This window comes from Gracilinanus agilis, chromosome 4 (assembly GCF_016433145.1).
Source record: "Gracilinanus agilis isolate LMUSP501 chromosome 4, AgileGrace, whole genome shotgun sequence".
In the NCBI taxonomy this organism is placed as follows: domain Eukaryota; kingdom Metazoa; phylum Chordata; class Mammalia; order Didelphimorphia; family Didelphidae; genus Gracilinanus; species Gracilinanus agilis.
The window spans coordinates 117,323,919-117,341,152 of NC_058133.1; the positions used below are offsets into that span (position 1 = coordinate 117,323,919).

Genomic DNA, 17,234 nt, shown 5'->3' on the forward strand with positions numbered 1-17,234 from the left:
TGCTATTTGTGCCCAATCTGTGGGAGAGCCTTCCACTGTAAGGTGACACTGCATAGTGATGTCATTTTGGTCCTCTTGAAGAATAAAGGACAACCACTAAAAGCATCTAATTCGAAGGCGGTGTGAGCACGATCTTCTGGGAGGTACTAGAGATGGAAAGATGATCGATTATCCAATTCCTTCTACCTTACTGGGACTGTTAGAGGGAGGTAAAACATACGCGCACAACTAAAATGCTGTACAAACTGAATGAATGTTCAATATCTAGGAGAGGTAAGGCAGTGGCAAGTGGGAGCAGGAATGACTTCGAGTGGGTGGAATCAGATAAGCCTTCATGGAAGAAGTGGCAATTGAACTAGATCTGAAGGTAAAATTTCAACAGGTAGAGAGAGGTTGGCAAATACCCTGAGGCGGGAAAAGGCAGGATCAGTGGCCAGAAAGGAATGAAGGAAGAGATTAAGAAGTCAGTTTAACGGGAATTTAGAGTGATATGGATATGAGAACAGAGCCTGACCTCCAGCAGGCGTTTAATAACTGCTTGTTGATTGACTGAGGGAAACTTTTCAGTATTCTAAATTTGGCGGAAAGGTAGCCGACTCAACACTTTTTTTTTTTTTTTCAGCCGCTTAAGCAGCTTCTTCAGGCCATCCCATCTACGTTTTCTTCGATTTCTCCGGTCAATACCACCAGCTCTTCCGAGGAGGAGATGAGAAACGGAGGTGAGAGCCTTCTCCTCTACAACCTCAGCTGATTGCTCTGCCGCCCGGATGGTGCCCCTCCCCACCCTTCTCTTGATCTACTCCCTCCGCCGCCGCAGCCACCTCCTCCTCCTCCTCCTCCTCTTCGTCCGGCCATCCACTCCTCAGCCATACTTTTTAGAACTTAATCGCCTCCCATTGATTCACTCTGCTCTCTTGGTCTCATTGGAGGCGGCCAAGGCTGCAGCCCAGAAGCAACTGCATGCCGAGTCCCTTTTCTAAAGGGTGCCCTTAACGTCCTACACCCGGGCGGGGCACCGAAGCGAACGTGAGTCCCGGAGGCAGTCCCTGGACCTAGGTAGGGCACATCCTGGGAATTGCTCCGGGTGATAGTGGGGTGCATAGGGAGGGGGTAGAGGGAGGCTGAGGGTCGCTCTAGTTCCATTGCTTCCATGCTGAAACCGAAAGTGCCGAGATTGGGGGGCCACTTCCTCTCGGCTGACAAACCCAGACGGAGATGTGGGAGCACACCGGGGCGGCCTCTTTTGGCCGAGGACGGGCCTGGGCTGGAGACCACCGTTACCGCGTCCCCTTCTCTGCTTCCTTTCCTCTCCCGGGGCCAGGGCCCGGCGGAGCCTGCCCAGGATCGAGACCAACAGCTTGTCCTCAGGATGGGAAATCATAAAGTTTTACATTCCCTCCACATCGGAAGAGAGGCTCTTCCCAAAAGAGGGGAGAGAGGCGAGGCGCTCTTCTACCCTAAGGCAAGAAAGATCGCTGAGGCGGGGGTCGAGAGCCCCAGAGCAACACTTAAGTGGCCTGGGATAAGGGAAAGGGCGGTGCCAACATTTGTAGAGTGTGGAGACCCGAAAGCCTGGGTTCTTGGGGACTGCGGGGCGGCTGTGTCTGGTCAGACCACGCGAGTGTTTGTTGGGGGGGTGGTGCGGCAGAGAGGAGAGGTATTGGGGTAAGTTAGCCAGAGGGATGGCTGCTCGTGGTCTTAGCTAGGGCTCCACCTCCGGGGTGGTGTAGGAGTAAAGGGACAGATTTCAAAGAGTCGGAGGGGGGATGGAATGGGAGGGAGGGGGATTGGGGGAGAGAGGGAGAAGGGTCCTGGAGTCTTGCTTGAGACCGTGGTCAAACAGAGTGGAATTCCTGGAGGCTGCATGTTCTCTTTGGTGAGTCCTTGGGTCTTGGAGCCCAGGGAGGAGCCCTGCCCAAGACAATTTGTAGAGCTGCCTGACTTCTGTACATTACCCATTTCATCCTTACAACAGCCCCATGATACAGGAGGGGCTAATATTGTCTCCATTCTACAAATGAAGAAACTGAGGTTCAAAATGAATTTCTCAAGGTTACATAACTAGTAAATCTCAGGTCTTAGAGACCCAGATCTTTTTACTTTGAGACCAGTATTAAGCCATTATATCTGTGCTTCTCAATTCATTTCAACAAACATTTAATAAACAACTACTATATATAAACCTTGTGATACGAACACAAAAAATAAGAGTTCCTAACTGAAGCAGCTTCTTTCAGTTGGGGAAAGGCCATGTATTCTGAGAAGTAAATACAAAGAAATGGAATTAACACCTGGGAGTGGGGAACAGGAAAAAGCACTTGAGCTGTCATTTGAAAGAAGCTAGGAATTTTAGGAAGCAGAAATAAGGAAAGGGGCACATTCCGGATGTAGGGGATGATCTCTGCAAAGGTACGGAGGTTGGAGGTGCAATATCATGTATGGGAACCGGTAAATAGACCACTTTAACTAGAATGGAGATCATGTGAAGGAGTGGCATTTGGAATAAAGTCGAAGAGGTAGAGGTGAAACCAGATTATGGAAGATTTTAACTTCAGCAGTTAGGTGAACATCTGGGATATAACTAAAAGTTGTGGTCTTTGATGGCTAACTTTACACCATATTCTTTTGTGTGAAGACATTTACATAGATGGAAAAACTTTATTTTCCTTTAGCTGTTCCTTACTGGGAAATTTGGAGGGGAAACTAAAGAAGGGATGGAATGGGAACTTTTATAGCACCAATTTTGTTTTAGGCATCTTACAAATATGATTTCATTTGGTCCTCAGGTCAAACCTATAAGATAGGAGCTATTGTTATCTTTATTTTACAGTTGAGGAAGCTGATGTGAAGTGTTTTGCCAAGGCTCATACAGCTAATATGTTTCAGAAACAAGATTTACACTTAGGTCTTTCTGACTTCAGGCCTAGCTCTCTATCTACTGGCCCATCTAGCTGCCTTCAAAACTATAATGTTGATAAATCTTTGAAGATAAAATATTTGGCCAACACACTTATCCTCTGTGCTTGTGGTTTTATAAGACCTAATACTTTATTATGTGAATTTTGTACAGTTTGAAAAATGACAATTTCTGCCATTTCCTAAAGCCACAATATTTACTGGAACCTAGCTTCACTACTTCTATTATATAGACAGTCTTTCACAAATCCCTCCCCCAATTACCTTTTTTCTGTAAGATTTAGTTTTTATGTTTTTGCTCCCTTTTCTATTTATATTAGAAGTTCTAGACATTAAAATTGTCTAAACTGTCTCTCTAGAAATTTGTCCAATTTCTTTTCTCATATTTTCTTACACATAAATCATTCTCTCCCCACTTTCTACCATTCCTGTCAGTTTTTATCCTACCATGCTCTACCAGGATTTTCTGCCTTCCATCATTGAAGTAACATTATCAGCTTTGGTACTGTGAGAACAAGAGTATCCCCAAGTCAGAAAGCCAACCCACTGTTGATTTTTATCTGTTTCTCCCAACAACCCTTTCTTCAGAGAACTGGAGAAAAGAATTTATATTTGTTATTCAAATAACTCACTGTTGAAAATTCTCAGTAACTATGATTTCATCGAAAGTCTGAGCCAAACAATATGAAGAAATCCAAGATGTCACTTTCCTTAGCACTGCAGAAGAAAAGAAACCCAGATTGTGATTCAAACAACTGGACAAGATCAAGTCCACCAAACTGGGTGAGAATAGTTAAATAAGATGAATGGGAAAAATTTTAATACCTTGAAGACTAGAAGGTATGGGGCCCTTTTTTTAACTTCAAATTTTTTTTACTTAGGTTCTACATGAAAATAGCAATACTACAAGCACTCCCCAGTTGAGAAAGTATACAAGATAAAAAGATACTATAAATTCATTGAATGAATTTGTATTTTTACTCATCACAAGAGTCTACATTTATGAAAAATGTTAATGTATTTCTCTGCAAGATATATTATTTATTCAGGCTACAGAATGCAAGCTGTATATTTCCTTAAATGCTAATGCTAGGCATACTTTCTGAATCTGTGGACCCCTTGAAATTACCTGGACTCTCCCTGCTCTCACCTCCTCAAAAGTTTATAAATTACCCAAGATGGAAACCACTTGAGGCACCATGACTTCTTATGCTTTTTTCAGATATTAAGACTGACTGTAGTAGGAAGAACAGATAATAGTGTCTACTGATGGAAAAAAAATGATTGGTTGAAGACTCAGTGTGTTCAGGACATGTACTGAATGGCAGGGATTCAAAAGAGAAGATTTGGTCTCTGCCTCTCTCTCACTTCACAATATTGGGAGTAAAGGGCCCTGAGATATTACAAAGGAAATAATTTACTGAGTATTAGAGAACTGTGTGCCAAACCAAACACTTGAGATAGGGGACTGATGGAAAATCAGTGTCAGAATTTGGCCAAGCAGCCCTTTGGGGACTAGCTGTTATCTCAAACATTGCAGGGCATCCTTTAAGTAATGAGAAGCATTCTTTGCCTTAGATAAATAATGTTTCCCTCCCCTCCACTGCTCCATGTCAATATGTTTTCACATTTTAAATCTAATCAAACTTTATCCTCAGCTCCCCGGTGGATTAGGACAGGCACAGATTAATCTTGCTTAGTCCACATCTGAGAAAGCAGGGCAGCAAAGAGCTGAGGTAAACTAGAGAAAGTGAAATTCATCTTGGTGGGAAAAGAGAATGGTGTCATTGGAGATCCAAGAGAGTGAACAGAATAGCTACCAAGTCAAAGCAGAGACAACCAATCCAGAGGACTAGGTAGACGGTGAACTGACTCTGATGTAAATAGAATAGATTTGAAGCCATATGGAGAAAAGACAGGGAAACATTGACAGAAAAGTTCAAAGCCTGTGAATGACAGATTGTCTCATGTAAACTGTGAGAAAGTGTCCTTTTTAAAAAATCCCTTATCTTCAGTCCTAGAATCAACTAAATATTGGTTCCAAGGCAGAAGAAGGATAAGGGCTAGGCAATGGGGGTTAAGTGACTTGCCCCAGGGTCACAAAGCTAGAAAGAATCTGAGGCCAGATTTGAATCCAGGATTTGAACCTCCTGTCTCCAGTCCTGGTTATCAATCCACTGAGCCACCTAGCTGCCCCCGAGATAATGTCTTTTAATGGCACTAGTGTGCTAGCTATAGCCAGAACTTGATCAGATTTATCTGCCTCTTACTGCACCCAGATTTTACAGATAGGAAAAGCTGAAGTACTTAATAGGTTAAAGTGACTTTGGTTATTTAATTACAGAACCCATGTAAAATGGAGGTTAAAAACAACCCCAAGCTCAATTCCCCAAGGTCAGATATTCTAAATAAACTACTCTTTCCTAATTATGTATCCATCAACGGGAACAAGAAAATTTTTACTGATCAGAAAAACATGTAGTACAAAAGGCATTTACTTAAAACTTACAGATTTCAAAAAACAGTGGGTAGAAAGCTCTAGGTATAAAATCAGGAAGATTTGAGTTCAAATTCAGCCTCAGATACGCACTGACCGTGTGACCCCTGCCAAGTCACTTTACTGGTGTTTGAGTCAGTTTCTTCATCTGTAAAATGGGGATAATAATAACACCTACCTCCCAGGATTATTGTTAGGATTATATGAGACAATGCACAGTGACTGACGTATAGTAAGTGCAAATTAATATACAGTCCCAGGGATCCTTATACACTCAGTTTAATGGTCCCTGTTTCTAATTGGTTTTAACACCACTGGTTAGATAAAAGAGTCATCCTCAGACAGGAAACCCTAAATTCATACTGACTTTGAGATTTAACCCATCAGTACTCCCAAAGAACCAACTAAGGCTCTAAATTGTGAAGTATTGATTTGTATTTGTAGAGTTGTTTTTTTGTGTTTGTGTTTTTTTTTAAATCTAGTTCCTTATATCAAAGAAATCCTAGATCTGATCCAAAATGTAAAGTTCTTGGCAAATGTTAAAGAATGATACAAATAGTAGTTAAGCCACTTCATCTCTCTGGACTTCAATATCCTCCTCTTTAAATAAAGGGGTTGTATTAGATGACTTCTGAGTTCACTTCTGCTCCAAATTCTCCATCCTGTGATCCCTCTGTCTTCTTTTCCTTTTGCCTTCATACTCTTTCTTCCTCAGATTCCATAATCGTTGGATCTCAAAGAATGTCAATACTGAGACGAAAGTGGGTAGAATTATCCAATGTGTAGAATTTAGATATTTTACAGGTTTGAAGCATAGTTTTAGCTGGAAACTAAAGCTTTGGACTATAACCTTAGATATAACTCTGGAGGAGTAGTGTTCTATTTTGTTGAGAAACTGATGCAATGGAAAGAAAAAATGCCTTTAGTTTTAGGAGTCAGAAGATGTAGGTTCAAGTCTTGTCTTTGATATTACTTGTGTGTGACTTTGGACAGATCATTTAACTTCTGTGGGCCTCAGTTTCTTCAACTGTAAAATGAATGGGTAGGACTGGATGGCTTCTGAGATGCTTTCCAGCTCTATATCTCTAATCCTATTTCCCACTTTGTTTGGCTGATCAGAAATGCACTTTATTAATTATGCCTCCATTTTGTATGACCCCAAGAACTTGGAACATATTTCAGTAGAAAAACTTGTGATTTAAGGGCTATTATGTGCTAACTCCAACAGGAAAAAATGTGTATTTAGTGAGCTCAGTTGACGCTGCTAGTTGGTCTTGAACTCTGTTAGGGCTCACTACATGCCGAGGGCCTGTCTCAGTCAAAAAACATCTATTAAGGGTATACTATATATCAGGTACAAAAATATCAGAGACAAAAAATAGACCTTGCTTTTAAATTTTAATGGAGGAGACAGAGAAGAACATTAAGCAGGGCAAACATAGTTAATAGGAATCATGTTAAGTTTCATTAAAAAAAGACAGTTTTCAACAAGAGTCAGGAGGAAAGAGTCTTAAAAACCAAGATGTTACTAGCTATAGTAACAAGACAAGAAAAGGGAACTGAAAGAATTAGAATAGGTAATGAGGAAATAAAAATTTCACTCTTTGTAAATATTATAATGGGATATTAAGAGAATCCTAGAGAATCAATTAAAGGTCTAGTTGAAACAATTAACAACCAGCAAAGTTGCAGAATATAAAATAAGCCCACATAAACCATCAACATTTCTATATATTACCAAAGATATAAGCAGCAATAGATAGAGAAATTCCATTTAAAATAACTGTAGACAATATGAAATTGTTGGGAGTCTCTTTGCCAAGACAATCCCAGGAACTGTGTGAACAAAATTACAAAGCACTTTTCATAGAAGTAAAGATATCTAAACAATTGGGGAAATATTAATTATTCATGGGTAAGCCAAGCAAATAAAATAAAAATGACAATTTGACTTAAATTTGTTTATTTATTCAGTGCCATACCAATCAAACTGCCAAATATATATTTTATAGAGTTAGAAAACAAAATTTACCTGGAAGAACAAATGGTCATGAATATCAAGGGAATAATTTTTTTAAGTGAAGGAAGGTGGCCTAGCAATACCATATTTCAAACTATATTACAAAGTGGTAATCATGAAAACAATCTGATAGTAAGAAATAGATCAGTTGATTAGATAGGAATATAATACACAGTAGTAAATGATCATCATAATCCAGTGTTTAATAAATCCAAAGATCCAAGCTATGGGGACAAAAATTATTTGATAAAAATGGCTGGGAAATCTAGAAAGTAGTTTGGCAGAAACTAGATATAAACCAATATCTTACAACATATACCAAGATAAGATCAAAATGGATTTATGATTTATTCAAAAAGGGTGCTATCATAAGCAGATTAACAGAGCATTGAAAAGTTTACCTGTCAGATCTATGGATAAGGAAGAAGTTATGAACAAATGAGATTCAGAGTATTGAAGGAAGTAAAATGAATAATTTTGTTTACATTAAATTTAAAAGGCTTTGCACAAACAAATCCAATGCAGTCAAGATTAAAAGGGAAGGTGAAACTAAGGGAGAAAATTTTAAAGGAAGTTTTTTTCTGGTAAAAAAATCTCGTTTCTCAAAAATATAGGGAACCCAGTCAAATTTCTAAAAATATAAGTCATTCTTCAGTTGATAAGTGGTCAAGAGACATGCAAAGGCAGATAAAGAAACCAAAGCTATCTATGATCATACAAAAAATCCTCTAAATCACTATTGATTAGAGAAGTGGAAATTAAAACAACTCTGAGATAGCACCTCACTCCTACCAAATTGGCTAACATGACTGAAAAGGAAAATAACAAATGTTGGAGGGGATATGGAAAAATTGAGACACTAATGTACTGTTGGTTAACTATGCACTGGTCTAACCCCAAAGGTCTACAAAACTGTGCTAGCAATACCACTATTAGATTTGTATCCCAAAGAGATCAAAGAAAAAGAAAGAGAACTTATATGTATAAAAATACTTAGAGCAGCTCTCTGTGATGGCAAAGAATTGGAAATTGAAGGAATGCCTATCAATTGGGGAATGACTGGACAAGTTCTGATATATAATTATGATAGAATACTACTATGCTGTTAGAAATGACGAGAAGGATAGTTTCAGAAAAATAAGAGAAGACACATATGTGAACTGATGAAAACCAAAGTGAGCAGAACCAAGAGAACATTGTACACAATAATAGCAATATTATACAATTATTACCTAGGAACAACTTAGCAATTCTAATCAATACAATGATCCAAGTCAATTCTGAGGGACTTATAATGAAAAATGTTGTCCACCTCCAGAGAGAAAACATAGAATTTGAGTGCAGACCAAAGCATTTTTTTTTCATTTTATCTTCCTTGCTTTTTTTTGGCAATGTGGCAAATATGGAGATTCCATGATTTCACATATATAATTAACATCATATTTCTTGTCTACTCAATTGGAGGGGGAGGGATGGGAAGGAAGGAAAGAATTCAGAGCTCAATTTTTTTTAAATAATGTTAGAAATAGATAAATAATAAATTTACTTTTGAAAAAAAAAACAGGCTGTCAGAGAATCTACAAGAGTTGAAGGAAAAAGATAATAGCCACTCAGGAAGTAGGCACACAAACCAGCTTCAGAGAAACTTAATTCCCAAAGGAGAAGATTCCTGCTGTTATTCTGAGTTTTCCTTTGGTTCTGACAGGGCTGACCTAGGTCTTATAGGTGAAAGCAGGTAATTGATGGCACCTGACCGAGGTAGGATACACAGGGAGAAGATTAGCAATGGACCCTGATGAGTGAATCTTGATTTTTTGGGTTATTGTTATTAAGAAAGGTATGTCTTATGAGCCTAGAATATGGTTGTTCTTCTGACTTTTGTTTTAGGTAGTTGAAGCTGCTTTCTATTTTATCACTTAGATTTCTATGTATGTCTTTTGATCAAACAGTCTGGTAGGGGAGGTAAGGAAAATTATTTCTCTAAGTAGTTATTATGAGGAAGGCATCCATTTATCTAAGTAGTTATGAGGAAGGCATCCAGAAAACCTACCATTTCATCTCAAGGCTTCCTGATTGGCTAAGAGTGACTTGGGAATTGGAAAAATGGATGAATGAGTGTAACTCCAGGCTGGCCAAGTTGACCAGTCCCAAAACTGACTGGGATATTCAAGGAATAGAACTGCTTTTCATGTAGAGCAGGTGTTATGTCATGGGCCTTCCATCTTGGAAAAGAATATGGATTGTGATAGTCCTGGGCAATTTTAATTAAGGACTGAATTCAAAGTTTAAGTGCCACCCAATTTAGTATTGTGTAAATTTATTTTGATGTTCCATTCCAATTACCTTATTCTTTAATGTCACTCTTAATTCTTATCGTTTGAAGTTTGGAAACAAGTAGAAGAGGGAAAAGGGAGTGAGTGGTGAAACTGGGTTCCCAAACAGAGTAATTTGAAATAAGAGATGGATTATTGCAAATATCCAAATATAGGTAATCAAGCTGAACCAGGGCCTGAGGGAAGTCCAAGAGGTACATTTCAGTGAGCCAAAGTTTGTAAGGTCACTGAAGTGCAAAACAGTATTTGGCATATAGTAAATGTTTAATAAGGGTTTTTTCACTAGTTTCAATATTTCTTTTGTGAAGATAAAAGCTCTTAGAATGGTTCTAAACAGAGGAACTGGTTCACTAGGATGACTGAAGCTGAGTGAGGCTGAGAGCCAAGGCCAGGTATATCACATATGTAGCTTTCTAATGAGGTCTAAGCTATGGTAGAATTCCTATCTAGGAATGTTAACTTTGCACATAGCTAATGTTATTTGATAACTACATCTAGCACTGCAAAAATCTATCCATTCATCCATCTTAAAAACATTCTGGGTTGGTCATTTGAATGTTAATGGGGGCAGCTAAGTAGCACAGTGGATAAAGAACCAGGCTGGAGTGAGGAGGACCTGGGTTCAAATATGGACTCAGAAACTTCCTAGCTGTGTGATCCTGGGCAAGGGGCTTAACCCTGATTGCTTAGCCTTGCCAATTGTCTGTCTTAGAAATCTTACTAAGACAGAAAGTAAGGGTTTAAAAAAAAAGGAATGTTAATGATTTAGCAACATCTACCCATCAGTCAATTAACAAGCATTTATTTAGAGCCTACTTTGTGCCAGGGACTGTGCTAAGTGCTGGAGATGCAAAGAAAAAAAATGAAGCAGTCCTTGCCCTCAGGGAGCTTACATTCTCCTGCAGGGAAACACATGAACACATAAAAGAAGACACAAAAAATATACAGACTATAGGCAAAAAAAAAAAAAAATGGAAAGGCAGAGTCAGCAGGAGCTAGAAGGATCAGATTAGGAAAAGCTTCACGTAAGAGGCACCATTTGAACTTTGGAGAAAGCTAGAGAGTCTAAGAGGCTGAGGAGAAATGGGGGAATGTATTTCAGGGGCTGCCTGTGGAAAGGATGCAGGAGATGAGACGTGAGTAGTATGTAGGACAGAGAGCCAGGCTGTGAAGGGCTTTACACGTCAAGCAGAGGAGCCAATGGGAAGGCAGCTGGAGCTTATTGAGCAGGGTGCATTAGGAATATTATTTGTCTGGCAGCTGTGGGGCCTGAGGCAGGAAAACACTTTGGAGGTTATTGCAATAGTCCATGTGAAGTGCAATGGATGAGGACCTTAGCCAGGACAAGGGCTATTTTTGGAGAGAAGGAAATGGATGGATGCAGAGATTTCAGAGAGGTGAACTTAATGTGGCCTGGAAACCCATTGTGTTATGTGGGGTGAATGAAGCTGAAGAGTCTAGGATGACTGAGGCTGTGGACTTTGATGCCTAGAATAACAATGGCGCTCTTGAGAGAAATAAGGAAGTTAGGGAGAAGGAGGTGGGCTTGGGGGGAAAGATAGTGAGTTCTGTTTTGGTTGTGTTCAGTCTGAGATGCCTGAAGAAAGAGGAAGGAAAAGGAAAGAAAGGAGGAAGGGAAGAGAGAGAAAGGGAAGGAGAGGAGAGGGAGGGGAGCGAGAAGTATTTATGAGGTGCCTAATATGTTTGTGCAAAGCATTGTGCAAGAAGAGCAAGTCCATCTCTGCTTTCAAAGAGTTCACCTTCTAATGAGAGAGAACACATAGAGAAGGTTTCAGCTGCAAGGCAGATGGAAAAGTCCCATAGTCTGTAGTATACAATGGCAAAGCAGATTTAATGCTTACAAGCTAATGCCACTTTCACTGATAAAATCTTCTTATTTTCTAATTTTGAGATATTGGACAGTGCCAGAGACTTTGTTGAGAAGGACCTTCCTCTCTGGGTCTTTTGTAACTGTGACGAGCTTGCCAGGCTACATCTCGACGAGGGTTGGGTTATAGGATGATGACCAAGGGCTCTGGGATGTTAGCATCGCCATTCCCAGGACTCTTGGGTTCAGAGTCTTAGGCTGCCTCCATCAGGGACTGAGGGGAGAGGTGGTCAAAATAGCGGGGAAGGCTTGACTTGTCTGGCACCTGGGATCACCCGTCTCACCCTCCGGCTTTGCTGCCTAAGTTAGGCTGGATTGGCTGCCCTGTATGTGGCAGTTGGTTGGCAGCTGATGGAGAAGTCTGGCCCTTTCTCCGGAGGAGGTGTTTCCCTGGATGATGGGTGTGGGGGCTAGATGAAAAGGAGGACTGGTGGTTTGGGGGGTGCTGTCACTCTCAGGGTTCCTGTTCCTATCTGCCTATTAGTGGCAGTTGATTGGTGGTTATGAGAAAGGTGGATTCCTCCTTCCACAATAATTTCTCCCCTCAATAATAGCTGGAAGGGCTGGGCTAGAAGCCCAGTGGTTTAAGGGGTATTACTATTCCCAAGGCTTTTGGGATCAGAGTTTTGGGCTTTTTCCATCAGAGCCTGAGGGAAAAATGGTGGTCAAAGTGGTGGTGGTGGTGGTGTGACTTGCCTGGTACATACTGGATCCTTTCTCTCCGTCATGTTGGCTTGCTGCTTCAACTAAAAAAAAATTAAAGAAATTAAGTTTTGTGCATATTTAATATAAAGATTGACAGTGGCTCCTTCACCAAGTTTGTGTGCCAGATGGTCATGTCTCATGTACAATATTCAAGTTTCCCTAGGGAAGAATAAAAATTCCACATGGCTCATAGTTTGATGGAGGTCCTCTCACTTGTCTGTTTGCTCTGAGTATGTTGAGAAATAGTACAATTTACATATGTTAAGTTAGTGGGTTTGCAGATTATCGCATCTAGTTTTAATTAAGGTAACCTTCATAAAATGAACTAGTAGCTTAAACAAGAACTTTGCAAGGAAATTGCAGATTGAAGATATTTCTAATTATGTGAGCAAAAGGAAACAGCAAGAAAATGGGAGAGCTGTCAGTTCTCTGATCCTCAGTTTGAGCTCTGACAGCCATGTTACAAGGTAAAGACAATGGCAATATAAACAAATCTGACAAGATGCCAGCCAAAAAATAATAGAAATTAGCAAGAAGGTTGTTTGAAATATAGATTTGCATTCACTGTGATTGTAAAGCTCCATTCTTGTGTGTATCATTTATGCCTTGAAAGATATTAATGATAAGATGAAACCATGGTAATTAGCAAGACATCTAAAATCTAAGCATTTTCTTCTAAAAGTGATTTAGATGTACTCAACTGATAGCTGCACCCTTTAAAAAAAGTTAGAAAGAGAATTTTAACCCATAAAAATGTCTTTCAATTAAAGAATTTCAGTGAGCTTTGTTCTCATTTGTTAAAAATTGGAAAAAAAAACCTTCTGATTGACAGTAGAGGGGAAAAAAAGGAAAATTACTAGCTGAATCTCAACAAAAACATTTTCTCCCAAGCATTACTGAGAGATAGAATTGAAAAATGAGTACCATAGTTTATTAAGAGCAGCCAATAATGCCCTTCTTCCAAAATGTGTATCTTTGTATCTGTGGAAGTTGTCTTTTTCGCCATAGATGGGATATAGCAAGTTTATAATCTCAGAGAGTAGCTCAGACCACTGAAAGCTTAAATGACTTCTCCAGAGTTGAGTAGCCAGTATGCATCAGGTTTTCAGGATTGGAGACCAGTTTTCTATCCACTATGCTATATTGCCTTTTTTAAAAAACTGGGCCAGCCAGTAAAACCAAGTACCAAATTAATTAGAATCCCACTTTTGAATTACTGTTTCACAATGTGTTAAATCAAGATTTTTCTGAAATAATGTGGCACATTCAACCATGTTATGGTCATTAATAATATTATTTGGACACAAATAATTGTGCATAAATAAAACAAATTGTTTTATTGAGAACTCAAAGGTATTAGTACCATTAATAAATAAAATTGAAATTTTATTTTAAATTTTTATTTCATTTCTATATACTTAAATTTTTTATTTTATGTTTTAAAATATGTTGTAGAAAATGTATAAATTGAATTGTATTTTGTACATTTCAAATGTATATGTTACATTATGTAATGTAGTACATGTATATTTAATAAATAGGGTACTCCCCAATTTTTTTTACTAATATAGGTGCACAATGAAAATAGTTTGGAGACTACTGGTCAAAGGTTTCTTCTAAATCTGATAGTCTAAGATTCTAAATTTCTAAGCACTAAGACGATATAGAATCAAATGAGTCAAAATTTAGTGGGGTTATTCCAATTATTTCTGAAGGAATAAAACAAAAACTTTTGCATTACTGGTGGATGGGATTGTATAGTTTTGAAGGAGGTGTTTTTTCTTTATTTCCACAGTTCCTTGCACTTAGTTGAGTCTTAATAAATATGTATTGAACTGCAAAAGGGAAACATATGGGTTAGTCATGCAAAAGGGAATGACATTCTAAGTTGGTGATAAAGGCATATATAAGTATCTAAAAAAAAGAATGGAAAGGTTATGGTTGGGGGAAGGAGAGTGGATTGCTGATATTAGACTAGGGATTTAGATAGACAGTAACAGGAGATGAACATTTGATCTTCTTGGCTGTATTTCATGAAGATTCCATGACACTGGGATCTTTCCCAGGTATGTATGTGGGCAAGTGGATTCTGAGAGTATAGTTGGTTCCTATTTCTTGGCTAGACAGACTGTCTTGATTCTAGGAATTCCATTTCTGTAACTTAATACTCCCCTTGGATTAAAGTGACTTGCAGATAGAAATGGTTTACTGCAACAATAAAAAAAGGGAGGGGATGAAAATCAGTAGGAGCGAGTTAAAGGAAAGGTACTTGGGAGTAAAAGGCCAAGTCCATACAGTCTGTAATTCAAGGTGATCATCAAGTCATTTTCTCCCTATTACCTACTTTTCTAATAACCTAATCTCTTATTTACTCCTCAAAATAGATACTCTATTCCAGCCAAGCTTTTTCATTCTCTCTCTCTTAATAAATGCCACACTCATTCTTCTCCTTCCATTTCTGTGTCTGTAATAACCTTACAATGAGCCAGTGGCACATGCCTTTCCTTTCCTTCAGAACATGTTCAAACATCACCTCTTTTGGGAGCCTTCTGTGACTAATCCTTCTCAAATTAATACATCCTTTATTATATGTCCTCTAAGTATGGACATATAATTTATACTCTTGTTTGGCACTTAGTCATCTTTTGTTCTGTGATCAAGGCTGCCTCTGGTAAAATTACAAATTAAGTTGTTTGTCTTTGGTGCCTTCCCTTCTTCCTTTCTGCACCATTCTACTACTACAGGTATAGATTGCTAATAAATTTGAGTTTGCTATATGCCAAGACTCCTATGTCTTTTTTATGTGAACTATACTGTTTAATAGTCTGCTTCCTGGAGCAGTGTAGGCAAAAGCCATTCAGTAAAATAGCTTGGAAAGCTTTGTTTGATAAGAAGTTTTTCCAGAGAACATAATATTCATACAGATCTAATTAGAGATGCACTCTGACACTAAGACAGCAGATCCAAAAGGGGAGATCCAGTTGGCTGGAATAAGCTGGAGTTACTCCTGAAAACATGAACACAGGATCCAGAATCAAGGAAATTGTTAGAACAGGGATCAGTTCCCATTTTGCTAAATATGCCGAGAATTTGGGAGTCAGAAAGGTTTTTTTTTTTTAAATATGAAATTCTTACTTTTGCCCACCCATCAGCCCTCTATTATCTGTGCAGCTGATGGGTCTTAGATATCTTCCTCTCCCATAGAGGCCTTTGTGGGTTGTGAGATTGTAGGAATGTTAGATATGGAAATCACAAAGCAGTTTTGGATTTCTTTTGGAGTACAGTCAATCTATGTAAACTTCTTTGCTTATATCCATTTTTTATAGTTTATTGAAATACAGAATCTAAGAATTTTCTTATCTTGGCATTTAGGGAGCTCAGTGATACTTAAATTCTCTCTCAACCTGTTTGCAGCCAATTTTTTAAAATATCAGATAGCATATCTTATTTTATTCTTTCAATCTTGATTTTGTTCTACTATTTCTTGCTGTTTTACTGATTTCTACTTGATCTATTCTAGTTTTCATGTTGTTCATCATTAATTAATCAAGGTTTACTACTTTTTCTTCTAAACTATTTTTCCAATTCTTTCCTAGAGAACTTTTATTCCAAATCCTTTGCTTCATTTCTTCCAAGCAATCTTGTAGTCCTTGTGGAGCATACTATGTTTCCTTTGGATCATTGTTTGCAGTTGTTTCAGAGTTACTCTCTCCTTTTTTTGAGGGAATCTCTAGATTTACAATATATATTTTTTAGATTTCTTGGTGTTTTCTTGGATTTCTTCAGCTTTAGTTCCTAAACTGGGGCTTTTATTCTAATGTCAGTCTCTGCTACACTTTTGGGCAAGGTGATTGCTTCTCTTTGGTCTTGGCTCTATTTAGCCTTGTCCTGAGTCCCATAGGTTCCTCTACTGACCTCCACTTCTCATGGTTAGTTTCCTCTGAATCTTTGAGGTTCAGGGCCCCATAGGGAATCTCAGGACTGAATGCTGAACCCTGAATCCCTGGCTTATTTGGATCTGTGCATTGCCACACCCACACAGGTTGTTACTGCTTCCCAAATTTCTCACTGAGTTTACAAGTGCCATAGGGCATTATAGGATTGAAAAGCTTCTGCTCTTGCTGACTCTGTACAAAGAATACTGCAGGCTCAGTGTGTCTCTGATCTTGCTCTAGTCATGCTGTGAGGCTATGAGTTTATTTTCCTTCACCAATCCTTGTTTTGCTGGCATCCTCCTTTTGTCTATAAACTACTGGCTGACTTTTTTTTTTTTTTAGTGACTAACCCCTAATAGAGGTAGTCATATTATTGTTTATTAGTTGTTTAGTCTTGACCGCTTTTCAGGACCCCATGGATATCTATGGGGTTTTCTTTTTTTTTAACATTTATTAATAATCATTTTTAACATGGTTACATGATTTATGCTCCTACTTTCCCCTTCACCCCCCGCTCTCCCCCCACCCATGGCTGACGCACATTTCCACTGGTTTTGTCATGTGTCCTTGATCAAGACCTATTTCCATATTATTGATAGTTGCATTGGTGTGGTAGTTTCGAGTCTACATCCCCAATCATGTCCACCCCGACCCATGCATTCAAGCAGTTGCTTTTCTTATATGTTTCCTCTCCTGCAGTCCTTCCTCTGAATGTGGGTAGCATCTTTACCATAAATCCCTCAGAGCTGTCCTGGGTCATTACATTGTTGCTGGTACAGAAGCCCATTACATTCGATTTTACCACAGTATATCAGTCTCTGTGTACAATGTTCTTCTGGCTCTGCTCCTTTCGCTCTGCATCAGTTCCCGGAGGTCTTTCCAGTTCGCCTGGAACTCCTCCAGTTTATTATTCCTTTTAGCACAATAGTATTCCATCACC

The 17,234-nt window shown here is 38.9% G+C and overlaps 1 protein-coding gene across 1 annotated transcript in view; it reads left to right on the forward strand.

The window, feature by feature from the left end:
• Window positions 1–322: 322 nt before the first annotated feature.
• Window positions 323–17,234, forward strand: part of TRAF5 (TNF receptor associated factor 5) — a 60,852-nt gene continuing 43,940 nt past the window's right edge. Inside the window, 2 exon segments of the mRNA XM_044676995.1 lie at window positions 323–632; window positions 635–719. Coding sequence (XP_044532930.1) covers window positions 491–632; window positions 635–719 — 227 coding nt within the window. The 5' untranslated portion in view covers window positions 323–490.